The 21703-nt window shown below is 43.5% G+C and overlaps 1 protein-coding gene across 2 annotated transcripts in view; it reads left to right on the top strand.

Annotated features, from left to right (window-relative positions):
* NPR3 (natriuretic peptide receptor 3) overlaps nt 1-19548 on the top strand; it is a 73873-nt gene extending 54325 nt beyond the window's left edge. The window contains exons 4-8 of one of the 2 annotated variants that reach the window (XM_068990802.1): nt 4449-4584; nt 11823-11917; nt 13678-13813; nt 17527-17611; nt 18615-19548. In XM_068990802.1, the coding sequence (XP_068846903.1) occupies nt 4449-4584; nt 11823-11917; nt 13678-13813; nt 17527-17611; nt 18615-18726 (564 nt within the window). In that variant the 3' untranslated portion in view covers nt 18727-19548. Of the gene's footprint in view, nt 1-4448; nt 4585-11822; nt 11918-13677; nt 13814-17523; nt 17612-18614 lie in introns of both variants that reach the window. The other variant, XM_068990801.1, reaches the window with a different exon arrangement.
* The last annotated feature ends 2155 nt before the right edge of the window (nt 19549-21703 follow it).

Here is a 21703-nt window from a genome sequence, read left to right as displayed (position 1 = left end):
TAATGGCTCATGATTTTGAAAACTTTCGTTCATTTGTAGTTATTACAAAATATTGGCTATATCCCCCGTGTTGTGCAATCTATCCTTGTAGCTGATTCCATATCTGATAGTTTGCACTGCTTAATCCTCTGTATTGCCTCTCCTTCCTTTCTTCTCCCCACTGGTAACCACTAGTTTGTTCTCTATACCTGTGAGTCCACTTTGAAAAGGAACTAGGTTTCTATTCTGCTTTCCCCATGATGGAGAATTAAAAAGAAACCACATTAGCAGACAGATATGGCTAACAGGTACTATCAGAGAGAAAAGTCAAAGGCAAAAATGGCTTTCTTTTACATGGAATAGCCCAATTCCAGAGGATAACATCAAGGGAATTGAGATGAAATGAAGGGAGAGCATGCTTCCTTGTTCTGGCAAACTCCCCAGAATGAATGAAAGATGGTGAATGATGATCATCTTATTTGAACGATAAAAGCAAATCATTATTACCCTGGAGCTGGTCCCCTCTTGGGGGTTAACTTCACAGCTGCCTTGTGTGGAATCCATCTACGCACCCATGGGGAGTGGTGGTGCTGTATGGTTCTCTTAACCATTTAGTGTCCAGCAGGGGAATGGCTACATTGACAAATTTAGTGATGGCTTCTTTCTTGCTGGAAAGTGAAAGTGAAAGTGTGTTAGTCGCACATTTGTGTCTGACTCTTTGCAAACCCACGGACTGTAGCATGCTAGACTCCTCTGTCCATGGGATTCTCCAGTCAAGAATACTGGAGTGGATAGCTGTTTCCTTCTCCAGGGGATCTTCCCGACCCAGGGATCGAACCTGGGTCTCTCATGTTGAGGCTGATTCTTTACTGTCTGAGTCACCAGGGAAGCCCTGGCTAGAAATGAGGCCTAATACAAGAACAAGTCAGTCAGAAGAGGGAATCCTATTTTCTTCTGTTGGTAATGACAGCATGCTCTGTCAGTCAGGATTTTGAGGTTTGGGTGTTGTTCTGACCAGAGACAGGGGGCAGATCAGATAACCTTATAAAGCCTTTCAGCCTGGAAGTCCAGTGGAAAGTGTTCCAAAGGCAACTGAATACTCTGGATTTATTTTTCTCCCTCGCTTTTTACAAAAATTTGCACTTCCAATTTACAGTGTCTATAATGTGCTAACGGGCTTTCCTCCCATTAAAAAACACGTGTGGATGTGAGAATGTTTCTCCTTAAGAAAAGACGGTCTCTGGGGCTTTGCTTCTGGCTTGAGGTCCTATGAGGTAGGTGTGATGAAGCCTCCCCCGCAGTGGGTGGGGGTGTGAGTGAACCTCACTAGGGGCCAGCAGCTTTGCTGCTAATTTTGGCAGGAGAGGGAGACACTCAGCTACTTGGCGAGGAAAGAAGGTAAATTTTGTGATTCATTTGCAAATTGAGGTAAAATGAGTTTTCAGACATGTGTTCAGAGCCTGTCTATTCTCTTCTGCCATTAAACCTCTGTGTGTGTGTGTGTCTGTGTGTCTGTGTGTATTAGTTGCTCAGTTGTGTCCGACTCTTTGTGCCTCCATGGACTGTAGCTCGCCAGGCTCCTCTGTCCATGGAGTTCTCCCGGCAAGGATACTGGAGTGGGTTGCCACTCCCTTCTCCTGGGGATCTTCCTGACCCAGGGATTGAACCCAGGTCTCTCACATGGCAGGCAGATTCTTTACTGTCTGAGCCACCACAGAAATCCTTAAACCTGTTAGGACGGAAGTAATGCAAGCTCGTGTTTTTCAGTCAAATCATTGTTCTTCCCATTCTGGTGCTTTGGGTGGCCAGTGGCGGCATGGTGGCCTGGGATTAGGATTTTGAGAAGAAGAAGGAGAGGGAGGAATGGATAGGTGATGTCTAGCAGCTGAAACTTTAAAGTCTCCCAGAACAAGGAATATAGATGGAAAGCTTCCAGAATACTAGAAGGTTGAGAGAAAGTGATGCTCTTTAGGTGCTCAAGGTAAGGAGTTGATTAGATCAGAGCTTTTTAAAAGCACCTTATATTCACCATATTCCACTATTCTGTGATTCTTCCTGCTATAGCTGGGTGATTTTTATATAATTATCAAAGAGAAGATAGATATTTTGAAAAAATATTTTTTATTGTAGCTTGAGGATTAAATCACGCAGCTCAAGTCCACTCGTGAACTCATCAGCATACATACTTTCTCAAGCCATGATGACTTCATAGGCTAAGTGAAAATTTCTTTCCTTTGGAAAATTGAATTAGCATAGCCAAATCAGCAGAAAATTATCTTTGATTAGTAGGTGTTATTTCTACACCATTCTGCTTTGCCTAAAAAAATAATGACTCTGAGAATTTAGCTTGATGGCTAAGCAATAGAGCCAGTGTCTGCCGTTTTCTTTCACAGTCCCAAGAACTGTTGTAGATGTTTTACACACACTCGTTCATTTAATCCCCAGAAGAGCTCTAGGAGATAAGTTGATACTAAACTCTCATTTAATCGATAAGGAAATTGAAGATTAAAGAGATCAGGCAACCTGTCAAGGCTTGGATTAAACTTTGGGTGTAGTGGCTAAGTGAGGGCTCTCCTGTAAACTCTACTCATCTGTCCTCCGACTCTCCCAGGGGGTCAGTAAAACTGACCAGCTGCACTCATCATACTTGGGAGGAATTAAGGATGAGACATCGTGGAAGATCCCTGTTTGGGATGTGAAAGCATGAACAGGGAGTCTTAGTTTCCATGAAAGTGGGTCAGTAAGATATGCTGTAACAGTAAGTAAATCACTTATTTTCTGAACACTTCTATTGGGAATTAGAAGCCTAGCAAGATCCCTAGGTTTATAATTCTCTGTCTCCAAATGATAAGAACAAAAGGTGAGTGCTGACATTTACAGATTTTATATCTGCTAAATCATTTAAAATGACAACAACCCCTTGAGATAGCTACGGCTATCTTCCTCATTTTCCAGATGGGAAAAACTGAGACCCAGAGCGGTGCAGAAACAGCCAGGAAGTGGCAGAGCTGGGTACGAACCCAGGCTGTTCAAGCGTTATTCTAGCCTGCCTCTCAGCAGCAGCACTCGGCTCTGGCAGTTCTGAAATATTTGCTTCTGTGATGCATATAGGACTTAGTCCTTCAGAGTGGGATGAGGCTGAGAAGAACTGGACGTTGAGCTATGTCTTCTGTGATGTTCGTGTATTTGAACCAGGTGGCTCTCCTCCTCTGGGTGTTTTTTCCTAGGGATGGGGCAGGAATGCCCCTCATAGGGCTTCCCTGCAGTTGTCTATGGGATACCTAATTCACCCTGCTTCATGGAATTCCTTTCTTGACCCTGTCTTCTGAAATAAGAAGGCTGGAATTTGGGGGTAATTCTACAGAATTCTACAGAATCTGTGACTCTTAAGTGTTTCAAGATTGTATTTGCTCATTTCATCTTTAGTGAACATTAATGGGTTTACATGTGGTATCAGAACTTGCCAAACGGTGCTTATAGAAGGAAACAGGCTCAGAAAGATTAAGTGACTTCTCCAATTTCACACAAAGTTTTACGTTGCTGAGGGCAAAGGCTATCTTACTTGAGCCAGAACTCAACCGAGATAAACCAATGGCCCGTTTCCGCTCTTGTCCTTGGAGCTTGGCAGGGACTGGAAGTAGGCAGGACTCAGATGCACTGGAACTAGTCAGAACACAAACTGGAGAGAGAAACTGAGATGCTGATGCTGATAGAAGAGAGGACAGAGAGGGGATAGCCAGGCCCACTCCTCTTTGCACACTTAGGCATCTGTGCTCCTCAACTAGGCAGGTGGTGAAAGTGAAAGTGAAAGTGAAGTCGCTCAGTCATGTCCGACTCTTTGTGACCCCATGGGGTGTAGCTTGCCAGGCTCCTCCAAGTCCGTGGGATTCTCCAGGCAAGAGTACTGGAGTGGGTTGCCATTTCCTTCTCCAGGAGATCTTCCCAACCCAGGGATTGAACCCGGGTCTCCCGTGTTGCGGGCAGACGCTTTACCATCTGAGCCACTGGGGAAGTATTGAATATGAATGAATGGGTCCCTACTGTCCTTTCAGTTCTGCTTCATATTCAGAGCGTGGAAAGCACAGGGGTTGGTGAGGGTGGAGAAGACCTCAATGGGGAGATGGCTTCAGGTAGAGAGCAGACGTGGGAGTAGAGGGCACATGTTCAGAGGTATTTGTGGGCAAAGGCTTTTTGCACCTGGAATACTTAACCTGGCCCACAGGTACATTTTTCTTAACTTCGGTAATATCTTGTCTTTTCTCCAAATTCTCAAATGGGGAAAGGGTTTTCCTGACATAAGCCACTGCCAGGAAAATTGTAGCCTTTTCTTTGTTAGTTGCTCTTTTGCACACTTCTGCCATTGCCACGGGCTTCGAGCCTAACCTGTTAACCATTTGGATTCTCTCACATTATTCCTGAACGTGAGTCATGTGGTGTCTGGGCTCACCCACCTGGACTTTCCTTTCCAGGTGAACATGTTTGTTGAAGGATTCCATGATGCCATCCTCCTCTACGTCCTGGCTTTACGTGAAGTACTCAAAGCTGGTTACAGTAAGAAGGATGGAGGGAAAATTATCCAGCAGACTTGGAACCGAACATTTGAAGGTGAGGATTCAGTCTACAAGGTCACAGCGTTCTGCTGCCAATCAAGTTGCTTTTTTCCTGGTTCTGTTTTTCTCTCTTACAACTATGGGACCTTGCTAGTGTCTTAGTTTTCCCAGCTATAAAAGGATAATAAGTCATGATCAACCTACTTCACAGGCTTGTGAAAATTAAATGTGATAAAGCTTATGAAAGTGCTTTGAAATAGGAAGAACCTTCTCGGCCTTTTGGCTGAGATCGCAGACGGTAAAGCGTCTGTCTATGATATGGATGACTCGGGTTCAATCCCTGGGTTGGGAAGATTCCCTGGAGAAGGAAATGGCAATCCACTCCAGTACTATTGCCTGGAAAATCCCACGGACAGAGGAGCCTGGTAGGCTACAGTCCATGGGGTCGCAAAAAGTCGGACACGACTGAGCGACTTCACATTCACGTTCACGCTGTCTCCTGATGGCCGCAATTCTGTGCTAAGTCACTTCAGTCTCTTTACCACTAGTGTCACCTGGGAAGCCCCTAGGATTCTTTATTTTATTTTATTTTCCTAGACATCTTTAAACTTGTCATAAGCCTCAGTCACAGCAATCAGTTTGTGAAGAGTTCTGTGATCAGTTTTAGAAGAAATTATCCCAGATACACTTTCCTCTGTTCAGAACATCTGGAGGTTTGAGATGATGAGCAGGTCCAGTTGAGCTCTCTGCTTTTAATTTTTGAAATGGTGAATACTGGTTGTTGCTTTCTTAGGAACAGAGGAAGCATAAGTACAACAACAAAAGAAATGGCATGTCATCTCCTCACTCAAGCAATTTTGTTGACATTTAAAAATTGTACAAGAATGAGACTATTCTTGGCTGGAAAGTTAAACACTACAAAAATGTACAAAATGAAAAGTGAAAGTTTTCCTTTCCACCCTAGTCCCCTCTCCCCAGTGTAATGGCTATTAAAAATTTCCTATGATTCAGCCTAAAAATATTCTGTGCCTTCTGCCAGCACATATGCATTTGTATATCTTATCTAAAAAATTTACACAAAAGGGTCATACTAGGAATGCCATTCTTCATCTTAGCTTTTTCACTTGTATGTCAAGCAGAAGAATTTTCCATATGAGCGCTCATAAATTCAGCACATTTTAAAATGATGGTTCCACATTTTTCCACTGTTTGGCTGTACAAGGATTTCTTTACCCAGTCTCCTATTGATGGATACTTCAATTGTCTAGTTTTTGCTATTATGCAAAATATTATCATGAGGTTACACGTCTTGATGAATTTCTGTGAGTACATCCAACAGGGAACATTCTTAGTCATGGCATATCTGGGTCCAAAATTATATTGGTGCCTTTTAAAGTGTGTTGTTGTTCTATCACTAAGTTGTGTCCAACTCTTTGTGACCCCATGGACTGCAGCATGCCAGGGTTCCCTGTCCCTCACCATCACCCAGAGTTTGCCCAAGTTCATGTCCATTGAATTGGTGATGCCATCCAACCATCTCATCCTCTGTTGTCCCCTTCTCCTCCTGGAGGAGGGAATGGCAAACCACTAAAGTATATTTGCTGTGAGAACCCCATGAACTGTATAAAAAAGCAAAGTACATTAGATATTGCTAAAGAGCTTCCAGAAAGGTCTACTATCCATATTCTTGCTGATGGTGTATAAAATACTAGTATCTTCTCACGTCAGTTCAGTTCAGTTCAGTTCAGTCACTCAGTTGTGTCTGACTCTTTGTGACCCCATGAACTGCAGCACGCCAGGCCTCCCTGTCCATCACCAACTCCCAGAGTTCACTCAAACTCATGTCCATTGAGTGGGTGATGCCATCCAACCATCTCATCCTCTGTCGTCCCTTTCTCCTCCTGCCTTCAATCTTCCCCAGCATCAGGGTCTTTTCAAATGAGTCAGCTCTTCGCATCAGGTGGCCAAAATATAGGAGTTTCAGCTTCAACATCAGTCCTTCCAATGAACACCCAGGTCTGATTTCCTTTAGGACGGACTGGTTGGATCTCCTTGCAGTCCAAGGGACTCTCAAAAGTCTTTTCCAACACCACAGTTGAAAAGCATCAATTCTTTGGTGCTCAGCTTTCTTTATAGTCCAACTCTCACATCCATACATGACTACTGGAGAAACCATAGCCTTGACTAGATGGACCTTTGTTGACAAAGTAATGTCTCTGCTTTTTAATGTGCTGTTTAGGTTGGTCATAACTTTCCTTCCAAGGAGTAAATGTCTTTTAATTTCATGGCTGCAATCACCATCTACAGTGATTTGGGAGCCCCCCAAAATAAAGTCAACCACTGTTCCCACTGTTTCCCCATCTATTTGCCATGAAGTGATGGGACCAGATGCCATGATCTTCGTTTTCTGAATGTTGAGCTTTAAACCAACTTTTTCAGTCTCCTCTTTCACTTTCATCAAGAGGCTCTTTAGTCCTTCTTCACTTTCTGCCATAAGGGTGTTCTCCTCTGCATATCTGAGGTTATTGATATTTCTTCCAGCAATCTTGATTCCAGCTTGTGCTTCCTCCAGCCCAGTGTTTCTCATGATGTACTCAGCATATAAATTAAATAAGCAGGGTGACGATATACAGCTTTGAAACACTCCTTTTCCTATTTGGAACCAGTCTGTTGTTCCATGTCCATTTCTAACTGTTGCTTCCTGACCTGCCATCAGTCAAAAATGAGCATGAGACTCAATATTAGAACACCCAGTTGCTGGAGCCCTGGGGACATCAGCTTCATATTCACTCACTCATTCATTCATTCATCAGGTATTCTTAAGCACTTCCTATGTGCCAGGCACTGGGTTAAGGGGCTGATAACTCAGCAGTAAATTAAAGATGTTCCTTGCAATCAGCTGAGCTTCTGTGGAATAAATACACCACTTCAGGGGCTGGAAAGTGAATCAGGTTAAGGGAGATAGAAAGTTATGGAAGGGGGTATAGTAGGGCTACTAATTTAAATAGAGTTCAGCTAAGGTCTCTCTGACAAGTGGCAGTTGGGTGCAGACCTCAGGGAACTGAGATATATGATGCAGCTATTTAGGAGAGAATAGTCCAGAGGCAGCAGCAGACACAGAGACCCTGAGTGTAGCTGGGGGACAGTGGTGAATACCCTGGAAGAGCCTGTGGGCCTGTGTGGCTAAAGCAGTATGGGAGTTGCAGTGTGAAGTGAGCCAGAGACAGTGTCAAGTAGGACCAGACCCTGTGGGCCTGAAAGCTGCATTGAGGACCTTGAATGAGACGGAAGCCGCCAGAGGGTGTCAAGGGAAACAGGATCTGTCTTGAGTCTTTAAAAGGGAGCCCCCTGGGATCTGTGTGGAAAATAAACTGTAGGGTGTGTACAAATGTGAGAGTTGGACCATAAAGAAGGCTGAGCACTGAAGAATTGATGCTTTCAAATTGTGATGCTGGAGAAGACTCTTGAGAGTACCAGCACGGAGATCAAACCAGTCAATCCTAAAGGAAATCAACCCTGAATATTCATTGGAAGGACTGATGCTGAGGCTTCAATACTTTGGCCACCTGATGTGAAGAGCCAACTCATTGGAAAAGATCCTGATGCCGGGAAAGATTGATGGCAAGAGGAGAGGGGGGTGACAGAGGATGAGATGGCTGGATGGCATCACTGACTCAATGGACATGAGTTTGAGCAAACTCAGGGAGATAGTGAAGGACAGGGAAGCCTGGTGTGCTGCAGTTCATGGGGTCACAAAGAGTAGGACACGACTTAGCAACTGAACAATAACAATGCCGATGGATATCATCTGAGGACCATTGACATACAGGTCACTAACCAGGTCAGAAAACCAGCATCCTGGTGACTGACTGTCACCTCAGTCCTTTCATTTTCTCCTTGGTCACCTGTACCAAGAGGGGTTGGATCAGCTGATGACTGACAAAGGCCCTTTGAGTTCTGCATCATGCCAACAATTTGAGCCGTTGAATGTACTGGGGCTGTGCCTATCTGCCTTACCAAGATTAGGTTCATACTGTGTTGATCACTTAGGACTCTCCTCTACTCCTCTGCCTCACCTTGTCCTTGGTCATTAGAAAGGGTAAGATGGGATAGAGGGGTCAGGTTCCAGCGAGAATTGTCTGGGCAGTAGCTATGGTGACAGTTGGTGGATTTCACTTCTCCTTGCTAGTTTTAGTAGATGCCACATCTTACTGTAACCCAGAGTGGCATCTGCTTTAACTTTGAACAGATTGTAGGACGTGAACAAATCAAATAACCCTTCAGGGTTGTCTTGCTTGACCTCTGACAGCTTTAGCTGAGGAGCTGAAGTCAAATGGGATCAGTCAGGGGTCATATTAGGACAGAATCAAATTTCCCAGAAGTTTTGTCCCATGCCCTGAGAGCTGGCATGTGTGGATACAACCTTGGTAGGCCACATCCCGTTCCTAGCTCTTCCTCTCTGCATGGTGTGGTCATTTGCTCTTGGTCTTCCAAGGGAGGTTGTTAAGGGAAGGGCAGGTGCCCATGATGGCTGGAACTCAGTTTTGCATAAAGGGCATGGACTAAATTTTCCTGTGGGCCAATCTGAGGCTTCCATTCTAGAGCTCGGTCTACACAGGCAATACTAAATGAGTCCCAGAATAATCAACTGTATAGTTCAGTCCAAACTTAGAATCTCATCTGTCCAATGTAAAGATAACTGAAGCCAAGCTAAGTGTTGACCTTGAATTGTTTGGGGAGCTCGTTCTATTTGCTAAACAATGATCAACCTGAGGGTAAACCCCCAAAGAACTATAAAAATATCCCTAACTGTTCTAAAATTAAAAACAATTAAAATTTTAATAGTCACTGTAAGTGACCACTAAGTTGTCAAGGGAAAAATACTCTGGATGTTATTTGACAAATTTGGATTTTATTACCATGAAACTTATGACCGACTCTCAAGACTTTCAATAAATGGCCTGGGAAGAAGCTGAATTTCCTCACTGTGGGAGAGGTCAGGGTGACAAGGTAAATAGGACTGTGGCTCAAACCCTGAGCTCCACTGCAGGCCAATAGAAAGGAGGGTAGAAAGTCTAATTACTTATGTACAGGAAAATTCTGCTCTCAGCCTGACGCTCTCACCTTATGTATAATACTCTCAGGTGAAATCTCACTTGCTAATTGGCCACCCTGAGGGTTCACACCCCATTTCTTGGCAGAACTGTAATAGCTTTAAGTGTAATGAGGTCTTGGATTACTAGGGCCACCTTGTCTTATAAAATACTCTGCAAAACACTTAGCAGAACACACTATCATAAACACCTCTAAACAGAATGGCATATGGTTTTAGACAGCCAGTATGTTTGGAGATACATCTGTATCTATTTTTCAGTGACATTTATTACTTAAAAGTTGTATAGACTGTCAAGGATAAGCTAGCTTGAGATACGTGTGTCCTCTGTAAGCAGTCTCTATTAAGAAGACAAAAAAAAAAAAAAATTAGGATGAATAGTAGCTCCATTCTGTTTCCGGCAAAGTAGACCAAAGTCTGGAAAAATTAGAGGGCCTTCAAACCACAACCCAGAGGAGAGCAAACCCAAATACTTGCTCTCTCCAAACCACACTAGAGGATGGAACTTTCCCTTGGGACTCCTTTTCCCAGACATTCATTTTATTTCCGGTGAGAACCAAATCAATAGAGACCCCAATTAAGAACTATACTGAACTCTGGCACAGTTTGAAATGAAAGAAAACAAATACTTAGGATGTGGCTGACACACATATTCTCTTACTTAGTTAAGGAAAATGACAATATAGACATATTGAATATCAGCTGATCGTATATACATGTTCGTTTTTATTGATTAGCTTCTGTAAGCCGCCATTGCTAGCCTAAGCAAGCCTAACCCTTTGTGTGGCACTCTGGGCCCTCCACGCTCTGGCCTCCCTGCTCCAGGTTTAGAGCTCACTGTTCCCTTCCATACACATGCGCCACCTCCCCCCAAACCCCTCTGACCCCTGATTCCTTTCAGCTTTTGTGCCTTTGTAAATACTCGCAAGGCTGCCTTTCTGCCTAGAACACTCCCACACCCTGCTGGCTGCTTGTCCAAATTGGAGGCTTCACCAACATGTCTACTGAAGGCCTGCTCTTCTACTGGGTCCTCTGTGAGTCTCCAGCTAGATGTTCCAGCCCGTGCCCTGAATGGTGTGGACACCATCCTAGGTCCTCTCCCAGATTCCAGGCATAGCGATAGTAATAACAAAAGAAGAAAACAACTGACTTCTCTGAAACCCACAAGTACTTTACCTGTGTTAGCTCCTTTAATCTTTTCAGCAGCCTCTTGGCAGAGAGGTACTATCCTGCCTTTTTTCCAGTTCTGGAGACTGGGGCTCAGAGGTCTAAATCCTTGCCCAAGGTCACAGAGCTAGGAAATGTGAAAGCTGGGACTCAGATGCAGGTGGTCAGATTCCCGCGCCAACAAGATAAATTCCTAGTCCAGGCTGCTTTTCTCTTGAGCAGACATTGTGTCCGGGTCATCTTTGCTTCTGCTGCAATATTGAATTCAGCCCCTAGTAACTGCTGGATAAACAATGAATGATTTATTCTATCTATAGGAGGTGATGAGTGTTAACTAAACTCATTTCACAATATTTTTGTCAAACCTTTATGATGGACTCTTGAAACTTACACAGTGAGATACATCGAGTACATCTCAATTTAACTGGAAAACAAAAATAAAGCCTCTCAAAGAATGGATGCATGAACACAAGTGGGATAAACTAGCTCTTCTTTGGTTCTTGGCTCCCACGACCTGTGAAGCAGGCCCTCTGCTCTCCTGTGCATTCAAGGAGCCCACACGGAAGCACATTCATTGAATCCTGGCCCTGGAACAGGTGTTCCTTTATAATGTCTGCCCAGTGATAACGTGAACCCATGGCAAGTCTAGGAACGTGCTACAACTCTGCTTCTTACCCTGCATTAAAAACAAATTAATACAAAACTCTGGGATAAGCATACTGCTTTCAGGATTAGCCTTAGCCTTTTTTTTTTCTTTAACATATTCCCCAAAAAAGGTCATTTGTTTCTTTTTCTTTTCATTTTTAAATGGAGAAATGTTAAGAATTTAGGAATGCAGACACAGATGAAATTACAATGTCTTTCTAAATGCCAACAAAAATGCTCCGAGTCTGATGAGATTCCCTGTGGCATGAGTTTGTTTAAAAAGTCCTGTCAATTCATCTTCTTGTTTTCGTTGGTGGACAGAGGTATTTTAAATAACCAACTGGAGCTCCTTGCATCTCATCTTCTAGGTATTGCTGGGCAGGTGTCCATAGATGCCAACGGAGACCGGTATGGGGATTTCTCCGTGATCGCCATGACCGACACAGAAGCGGGCACCCAGGAGGTAAGCAGATGGGACCTCCACCCTAGCCTCCTCTGCTTATTGAGATTCCAAGGAATGTATTTGTCCTGGTATCCAAACAGCTGCCCCCAAAGCAGCCTCCAAATAAAAATGAGCTGAACACCGGGAGTTTCTTAGTGAGGGGATTTCCTTCTGGCTGAGGGTATCAGGGAAGGCTTTAGGAAGTGGCTCCTTGTTTATCCTAAGTGGGGACATCCTACCTTTCAAGTGGCTGAGAATCACACCTCAGCCCTAAGATGCAGGACGGCATCATCGGATGAGAGACTTAAAGTGAATTTGTGTATTTATTTCCTCCCTTAAAATTTGAAAAAAAATTTTTTTTTTTGGTCAGGGAATGATTACAAACTGGACCATGCATTAGTATGTCAAAGGATGATGGAGTTTCTGGATAGCATCACTAGAAAGAAAAGGGTGCCCTGGACATAGAGATCTGACACTTACTGGGGTACGAGCTCTCTGCCTCAGCTTCCTTGGCTGTTAACAAGGAGATAATCCTATCTCCCTTGCTGACCTCACATGGTGGTCACAAGCACCAGATGAAATGGAACCTGGAGAAGTATTATATAAATTTTGCATGATAAATATATAGAGAAAGAGGATGTGCATCCACCGTGTTTGAGGTCAGATGATGCAGTTCCTTCTTTAATTCTCTGATGGCTCTCACCCAGGGTTGATGACTGCTGTCACACTTCCTGTGACCTGGCATGAAGGACTCGCTGTTCTTCTCTTTGTCCATAGGACCTGGCCTCTGTGGGAGGGGTCAGGCCACCAGGATCTGTATTGGCTACCTTTGCTGTAAGATTATTTTACCCTCGACGATCTGAGTCTCATGTATATTCCAGTCTCTCCTCTATAGAAAGTGGCTAGAAATAGTCTATAATAGAGAGGGTCATGGTGAGGACCCAGGCGTGAACGTGTGTAAAGGACTTGGTACCTGCTCAGTACATGCCAGTGACTGTTGGAGTTTGGTGATTACCTAGAATTCTTTTCATTCCAACATGAGAGCCTGTGGGGCCTCTTTCAGGAGAGAGAAGGCAGGGGGTGTCACCGTCCCCCAGGAGCAGGGTGCCACTGTCGAGACAGTAGGGAGGTGGATCCTGAGAACCTGGGTGCACAGGTAGTGCTAGATCAGGGATCGGTAGCTGATGAAACAGTTGTTTAAACCAGAAGCTGAGGGTAACCCTTGAACTGAGCCATGAAAGGATACGGATTTTTCAGAGGCTACAGGAACTAACTGAAAAGGGTTCAACTTGGAGGTGGGGTGCAAATAGGATGTGTTCAACAGAGGAGAAGGTAACCCTCAAAGCCAAGATGGAGAAGAGCCTTTGAACCAGAGGAAGGTGAAGTGGAAGGTTCCTAAAGAGGCTCTCTGATGCTTGAATTCTGTGTCAAGCTTCACTGACCCGGAAATAAGATGGGTCATGAACTCCCTCTTCCTGGAACAAACTGGGTCCTGACAGACGGCTGACCTGCAGGCGGGAGGGGCACCACTCTCTCCCAGGAGCAAGGGGAAAGCCGTACCTTCCGAGGTTACTGCTTTCTGTATAACTACCTTCCCCGCCATGGGGAGCCTGTGCTTTCTAAATTATGCTCGCTTTACAAGCGCTGTTGGCACCTTGATTTACAAAGATTTCAGAAACACACTATTGTAGTCAGCCTGGAGGGTCTGGGGGCCTACTCCGGGCCTCCTTTGCAGAGAACTTCGACCTTTCAGTTTGTGCATTTTTTTTTCTTTTATTTAGGTTATTGGTGATTACTTTGGAAAAGAAGGCCGTTTTGAAATGCGGCCAAATGTCAAATATCCTTGGGGACCTTTAAAACTGAGAATAGATGAAACCAGAATGGTGGAGCACACGAACAGCTCTCCTTGCAAAGCATGTAAGTTTAGAGACTTAATTCGCTCTGTGTTTCATCATCTGCAGTATCCATATAACACAGGCGTCATTCAGTGGCTCCTGTTCTGAAAGAACAGATTTCTGTCTCTGATGTGGTAAAATCCACAACAGTTCACAAACTGGTATCCAGCTCCATCAGAGGCTTCTAGGTCCTTCTTCCCTTCTATCCTTTTCCAAGATGGTAGAAGGTGTCTTCCTATTTTTACATCTCTTACCATAATCTGTTATTATTTGAGGTTTTATACTTTTAGGGAAAATTAAAATATCAAATACTAAATGTCACTCACTATTCATCTGTTGTTTCAAAGTTTGTATTTATTCTCTTACCCACCCAGAACCAGACAACGTTCCTTAGACACCTAAAAATTTACAAATTAGCAAGTAAATGTAAAATATGTTATTTATGAGTAGCCTTGTCATAAATGTAGAAGCAAGTGGAGGTTCTTATAAGAAGCTTACAAACAGGAAAGTGGTTGGAAATCATTGCTGTAGAAAGACACTTTGATAAGCAAAGTGGGAGAATTAAGTGAGTATCGACCTTTCAGGGAAGTGGTTCACTTTAATATCTGGTGGCTTGGACAGTAAAGAATCTGCCTGCGATGAGGGAGACCTGGGTTCGATCCCTGGGTCAGGAAGATCCCTTGGAGGAGGGCATGGTAATCCACTCCAGTATTCTTGCCTGTTGAATCTCCATGGACAGAAGAGCTTGGCAGACTATAGTCCATGGGGTCACAAAGAGTTGGACAGGACTGAGAGACTTTCACTCACTCACTCATTCACTCACTCACTCGTGTGCTCGTTATGTTTTCGGAACAGTCTTCAAACTGCGATGTATCTGTGTATATGCAATAAGTGGATAGGCATAAATGTGTTAAGAACACAGTCTCTGGAGTTATTGGGCCTGGATTTGAAATCCCATCGTGGTCACTTACTGTGACCTCAGGATCATTTCTTCATTTCTTTAAGCCTCAGTTTTCTCATAAGTAAAATTAAAGAAATGTACCCAACTCTCAGGAATGCTTTGAGGATTAAATACAAGACTGTGTTAAAGACTGTATCCTAAACTCCTTCTACACAAGCTAGCTATTTATCATTTTTACGTAACATCTGGGACACTACAGAACTGATTATTTCAAATTGTTACATTTTCACAAAGCTATATAAGACATTTTGACATGAAACTCTGGCTTTGGTGAGAGAACATCTAAAAACAGAACATTAACCCAATAGATTTTTCACCAAATTTCCCAGCACTTGGAAGTGTCATCATCCATCTGTGAAAATGAGAAGAGCCAGCTCAGTCCCATGGTCCAGGTGGTTGTCCTCTCTGGCAGAAAACTCAAAACAATGTGCATAGATCTGAAAACTTCGGTTTCCAGTTGTTTTCAAATCCTTCTCGAACCTGCTCTGTTCCCATTGTGCTCACTGTTTTTGTAACAGTTTGTTCATCTAGTATTTTCTTAAGTGCTTTTAAGCTTTGCACTTGGTAAAAAAAAACACCATACGAAATCACCAGCACCACTGCCACTATCGCCATGACCACTGCCATCACCATCATGACCACCACCATCACGAGTACCACCACTGCTACCATCACCATGACCATGACCACCACCACTGCCACCACCATGACGACCATGATCACTACCGCCACCATGCCATCACTGTCACCACCACCACCACCATGACCACCACCACCACGACCACCACTGCTACCATCACCATGACCATGATCACTACCGCCACCATGCCATCACTGTCACCACCACCACCATAACCACCACCACCACGACCACCACTGCCACCACCATGATGACCATGATCACCACCGCCACCATGCCATCACTGTCACCACCACCACCATAACCACCACCACCACGACCACCACGACCATGACCACCACCACCACGACCACCACTGCTACCATCACCATGACCATGATCACCACCGCCACCATGCCATCACTGTCACCACCACCACCACCATGACCACCACCACCATGACCACCACCGCTACCATCACCATGACCATGACCATGACCACCACCACTGCCACCACCATGACGACCATGATCACTACCGCCACCATGCCATCACTGTCACCACCACCACCATAACCACCACCACCACGACCACCACTGCTACCATCACCATGACCATGACCACCACCACTGCCACCACCATGATGACCATGATCACCACCGCCACCACGCCATCACTGTCACCACCACCATGACCACCACCACCACGACCACCACCGCTACCATCACCATGACCATGACCACTACCACTGCCACCACCACGACAACCATGACCACCACCACCACCAGGCCATCACTGTCACCACCACCACCAAAACCACCACCACCAAAACCACCACCACCATGACCACCACTGCTACCATGACCACCACTGCTACCATCACCATGACCATGACCACCACTGCCACTACCATGATGACCATGACAACCATCATCATCATGCCAACACTGTCACCATCACCACCAAAACCACCACCACCATGACCACCACCGCTACCATCACCGTGACCATGACCACCATGCCATCACTGTCACCACTGCCACAACCACCACCATGACCACCACCACTACCATCACCATGACCATGACCACCATCACCACCATGCCATCACTGTCACCACCACCACCATAACCACCACCACCACGACCACCACCACCATGACCACAACCACCACCACCACCATGACCACCACTGCTACCATCACCAAGACTGTGACCACCACCGCCACCATGCCATCACTGTCACCACCACCATGACCACCACCACCATGACCACCACTGCTACAATCACCATGACCATGATCACTACCGCCACCATGCCATCACTGTCACCACCACCATGACCACCACTGCTACCATCACCAAGACTGTGACCACCACTGCCACCATGCCATCACTGTCACCACCACCATGACCACCACTGCTACCATCACCAAGACTGTGACCACCACTGCCACCATGCCATCACTGTCACCACCACCATGACCACCACTGCTACCATCACCATGACCATGATCACCACCGCCACCATGCCATCACTGTCACCACCACCACCATAACCACCACCACCACGACCACCACCACCATGACCACCACTGCTACAATCACCATGACCATGATCACCACCGCCACCATGCCATCACTGTCACCACCACCATGACCACCACTGCTACAATCACCATGACCATGATCACCACCGCCACCATGCCATCACTGTCACCACCACCATGACCACCACTGCTACCATCACCATGACCATGATCACCACCGCCACCATGCCATCACTGTCACCACCACCACCATAACCACCACCACCACGACCACCACCACCATGACCACCACTGCTACAATCACCATGACCATGATCACCACCGCCACCATGCCATCACTGTCACCACCACCATGACCACCACCACCACCATGACCACCACCACCACCACCACCAATATGACCACTGCCACCACAACAACAATGAACAGGATTGCCTAGAAAAACTTTCTTTAAAAGAAAGGAAAATTGGAAAATTTGCCTCAAGTGGTAAACCACGAAATATCTTCTAATGAATGAAAATTTTCAATGAATAAAAAGTCAGAGTGAGGCATTTCTAGCTGTTTTTCAAAATGAACTCAGATTATCTATGTTTCTTTTTCAAGCAGGTGGCCTAGAAGAATCAGCGGTGACAGGAATTGTTGTGGGGGCCTTACTAGGAGCTGGTTTGCTAATGGCCTTCTACTTCTTCAGGTTAGGACTGCTTTATAAAGTTTTAAAATTTACTCTCCTTAATTTCCTGCCATTTGCCTTTGCACGATCCTCTTTGTGACTTGTCTATATCTTGCTCTTACCCAAAAAGCAAGGTAGTGAAAAGAGCTAAACCTTCCACTGGTGTGACTCTGGTTTGGTGGTCAGGGGGTTAGCATACCAGGCAGTGGATCAGGGTTTCTTCTGTATCCCACTGTGTGCCACAGAGCCATTGCAGTCTTTTGCTCACAAATATTCTGACCTGAATTCCTTCCACCCACCACATACATAAGTGGAGACAGAATCTCGACAAAGGGGAAATCAACTTCCCTAGTCTCAGGCTTCCTCCAATTTAGGAATACGTGGTGAGTTTACTTTCTCTAGAGAAGGAAGTGACTCTGAGCAGTCTGTACTCTCAGGAGGTCTATGCTCAGTCTTTGAGAGCCCACATGCTTCGTGACCACTGTGGTTAAGCCCCGAGTCTTATAAACTTGTAATATTTATGTGTGTTCAAGATCCTGATAGTTTCACCTCTTGAGTGCTGTCCATTCCTTTGCAGTCTTTGGGGATTGAGTTTGAGGCTTATTAAGTCATTGGACCATGCATTTTTCATTTCTGCATGGCTGTGTAACTCTGGGTGTGTATGAGTCTTTGTGGGAACAATTGCATTCCCATATACTTCATCTGATCTTTATCAAGGGCATATCCTGGGAGCTGAGGGGTGTAATGTGGCAGAACAGACAGGACTTAACCCGCGAGGCACCCAGGGAAGAACGGGAAGGCTTGTTCTATGGTATTGGGAAAGCAGGCCAATTTTCCTCCTTGAATAAGGGCAGTATGCCTTGGGGCATCCCACTTTAATCTCTGACTATGGCTTCATATTCTGTCACTTCTCATTTATCAACCCAAACCCAGATGTCCCTTGAGGGCATTCTTTGTAAGAGAAACCATAGTATTTTGTAGCCAAGTGAGGTTTTATTACTGCATTCACTTTCCCTCTACCCAGGAAGAAATACAGAATAACCATTGAGAGGCGAAACCATCAAGAAGAAAGCAACGTTGGAAAACATCGGGAGTTACGGGAAGATTCCATCAGATCCCACTTTTCGGTGGCTTAAAAGGAAGCCCGTTCTTTTGGCTTGAGATTCTTTAAGGAGATATATGGGATGAAAGACATCAATGGAATAGAAGGGGCGCTCTTGAAAAGCTCATTCTTTTAAGCAGTTAGTCATTTTGTCATAAAATTTCTTTAGAAGCTCAGGAACTATTATTAATCACCATATGCCTGCTGGCCTCTCATCTCATGACAAACAAATACAAGAATATAACATCACTGTTAAATGTTGATACTGTTTCAAGGGCATATGACTAGATTTATGTTCTGAAAGTCTGAGGTCTCCATATCTTGATGGCGTTTGGGGGCATTTGACACAAGGCTATAAAATGTGTTTTACTTAAGTGAGATGTTTTATAGCTAGAATAAAATCATTTTTACAAGTAGGATATTATTGAAAAGAATTTAACCCCATGAAGAAGAAAATGTAATGAAAATCTCAAGGTTGAAAATGCAGCATTCCTCTCTCTAGAGCTGGTGGAGGGATCTGAGGTCAAGGACTGCTCTATCTGATGTATGCATTCAGGTCCTGACTTTATGTCTTGAAAAAGAATTTCCCCCACCTCTTTCAGTGTCTTGTAAGAATTACTCTGGAAAGTTGTAACTATGAATGAGATAAGAGGATTTATGCAGAAAAAGCAAATCTAAACTATTTCATTTTTTAAAATATGAAAAACCCTATTTCACACTAACATTTTATTTTTTAAGTATTTTAATCTTATATTTTGCTATTAGAAAATGTGTCTATTTTTTCATTTTGAAGATTAAATTTCACTTATATTTAAAAAAAAAAAAAACATGGGTAATGTGTACAGCAAACCAATAATGATGAGAGATGCCTCTCTTTTTTTCCCTCCCTGTTTCCCTCTTCCCTGTGGCCATAGCCCAATACAAATTGCTGCTTTAACTACAGAGATCTAGAAATGTATTCAGATTGTAGACTCTACAGGAATACATCAATTTACTTGTTTTAAATGCAAGCTATTTTAGGGATAGTCTCCTTTCAGTTCTGGCCAAATGATGAGTATCAGGATCAAGGATGAAATTTATTAGAATTAAGTCAGGTTTTATAAAGGGAGGCAACCTTTTTTTCTCAAGAAGAACTTTATAGAGAGTTAGAACTTGGCAGTATGCATAGAAATGATAATTTAATAAATGACATTTTACCAAAATTGACAATTATGATTTTGGTTAAAAGAGGGAATCTAAACAGCTACTATGTTCCCTGTTAGTAAACACCACAGAACTTTGCAGACATCCGCTAATAACTTGTGTAACAGGGGTTGGGTATGGATATCAGGAATTGGTCAAGGTTGAATAATTATTTGCCGAATCTCAACTTTGCACCTAGTACTCTGTGTATAGGTTTAAGCTTAGGTTGCCACTTTCATGTGTAATTTGTGGAGAAAACAGACAGTGAGGGAAGAATGGGAAGTTGTCAGATCAGTGTACTATCTTATAATGATGTTATGAAGGTCTTTCCTCAATAATGTTTTGAGCATCTGGAAAATAGTGTTAAAGATTATCTTAATGTCTACAAAAGACCATCCACAGGAGGAAAATAGGACAGCTTAAGAAAATAGGAGGGTGCAGAAATTGGAGCCATTCCTAGGTAGTGATGGAAGTTGTGGTTTACACTGGTAATGGAGGTGGAGGTGGGGCATGTGAGAGCTGCGTGTCCTGGAAGTTGGCCTGAGCTTGCTTCCCTGGGGGCGTCCGTCTCTTCTATTTCAGCTAGTCACAGTGAATGGATTATTTCCGTGTAAGGCACATCTCCCCTATATTGTTTAAAAATGGAATGCATGCAGCTGGAGAACGTGATAAAAAGATAAACTCTGATCAACTGAAAGAGCTACGTTGTAGCTCTCCATGCTGAGTGCAGTGGAAAAAGTGCTGAAATCAATACAGGAGGGAAAAAGAAGGCAAGAGAGGCCAGCTCCAGAAATTCTAACATAGGAAGAGAGCTTGGGAAGTGAAATCCAGGAAAGCAAAGTGTGTAGCATCTCAGGACTGCTCAGCATGAGAACAGAATGGAAGGGTTGCATCTGTCTTATTTTTGTGAATTGAGAGTTTATTTCTCTCTATTTTTATTTTTCAGTGGTATTTTCCATATATTTTAGAAGTACTCATTTTCTATTATCTTGTTTGTAAAAAAACATTTAAATTTGAGCCTATGTACTTATTACAGGGAAAAAACTCTCTACCTGGTTGCAGTCTTTGGGTGGAAACATTTCTAACCTTTCTAGAATTTTTATAGGGGTGATTAATCTTTTTTATTTTTTAAATTATGAAAGCATGATAACACATTTATAGGTGACTTGGAAAATACAGAACAAAGTTACATGTACTTCCACTATACAATTATTTTTTAAGTAGATAAATAAAGATTTTTAGTTGGAGTTTCAATATCAAATCCTCAAAAATTAATAGAATGAATATACAGAGAAGTAGGTGGATATAGTAGACCTGAAAAGCACTATGAACCAATTTTACGTAATTAAGATTTATACAATTTTCACACAACAGTAGGATACAAATTCTATTCAAGTTCCCATAGACTATATACTAGGAGACATTGGAACACAGCCAGGGACATAAGACCAGGTGCAAAAATTTGATGGTCTAGAGATACTGGAATCATGCAGAATGTTCTCTTGTTAGAGAACAATATGTTAGAGATCAATTATGTTAGAGATCAATATCAAAAAATATTTGAATATAACAACTCTAGTATTTTTAAAGCAGATATCTTTTATTTCTATTTCAGGTAGAAGAATCGTAGTAAACTTAGTATTATGATTCCCACATAAAATCTTAAAAGTTTTAAAGGATAATTTAGTCTTTTAAAAATAGTAGAGCCAATCATGAGATTTATGATTTGTAGATGCCATTCTCTTCCAATCTTAAAGCAGTTCTACAGTTCTTGAAGTTGACTGCTTATTTACACATCTGCTGTCTATCCTTTCTTCCTTGAAATTGTC

This window comes from Capricornis sumatraensis, chromosome 18, assembly GCF_032405125.1.
Source record: "Capricornis sumatraensis isolate serow.1 chromosome 18, serow.2, whole genome shotgun sequence".
Taxonomy (NCBI): Eukaryota; Metazoa; Chordata; class Mammalia; order Artiodactyla; family Bovidae; genus Capricornis; species Capricornis sumatraensis.
Note: the sequence above shows the minus strand (reverse complement) of the source record. Positions and strands in the feature narration are given on the sequence as shown.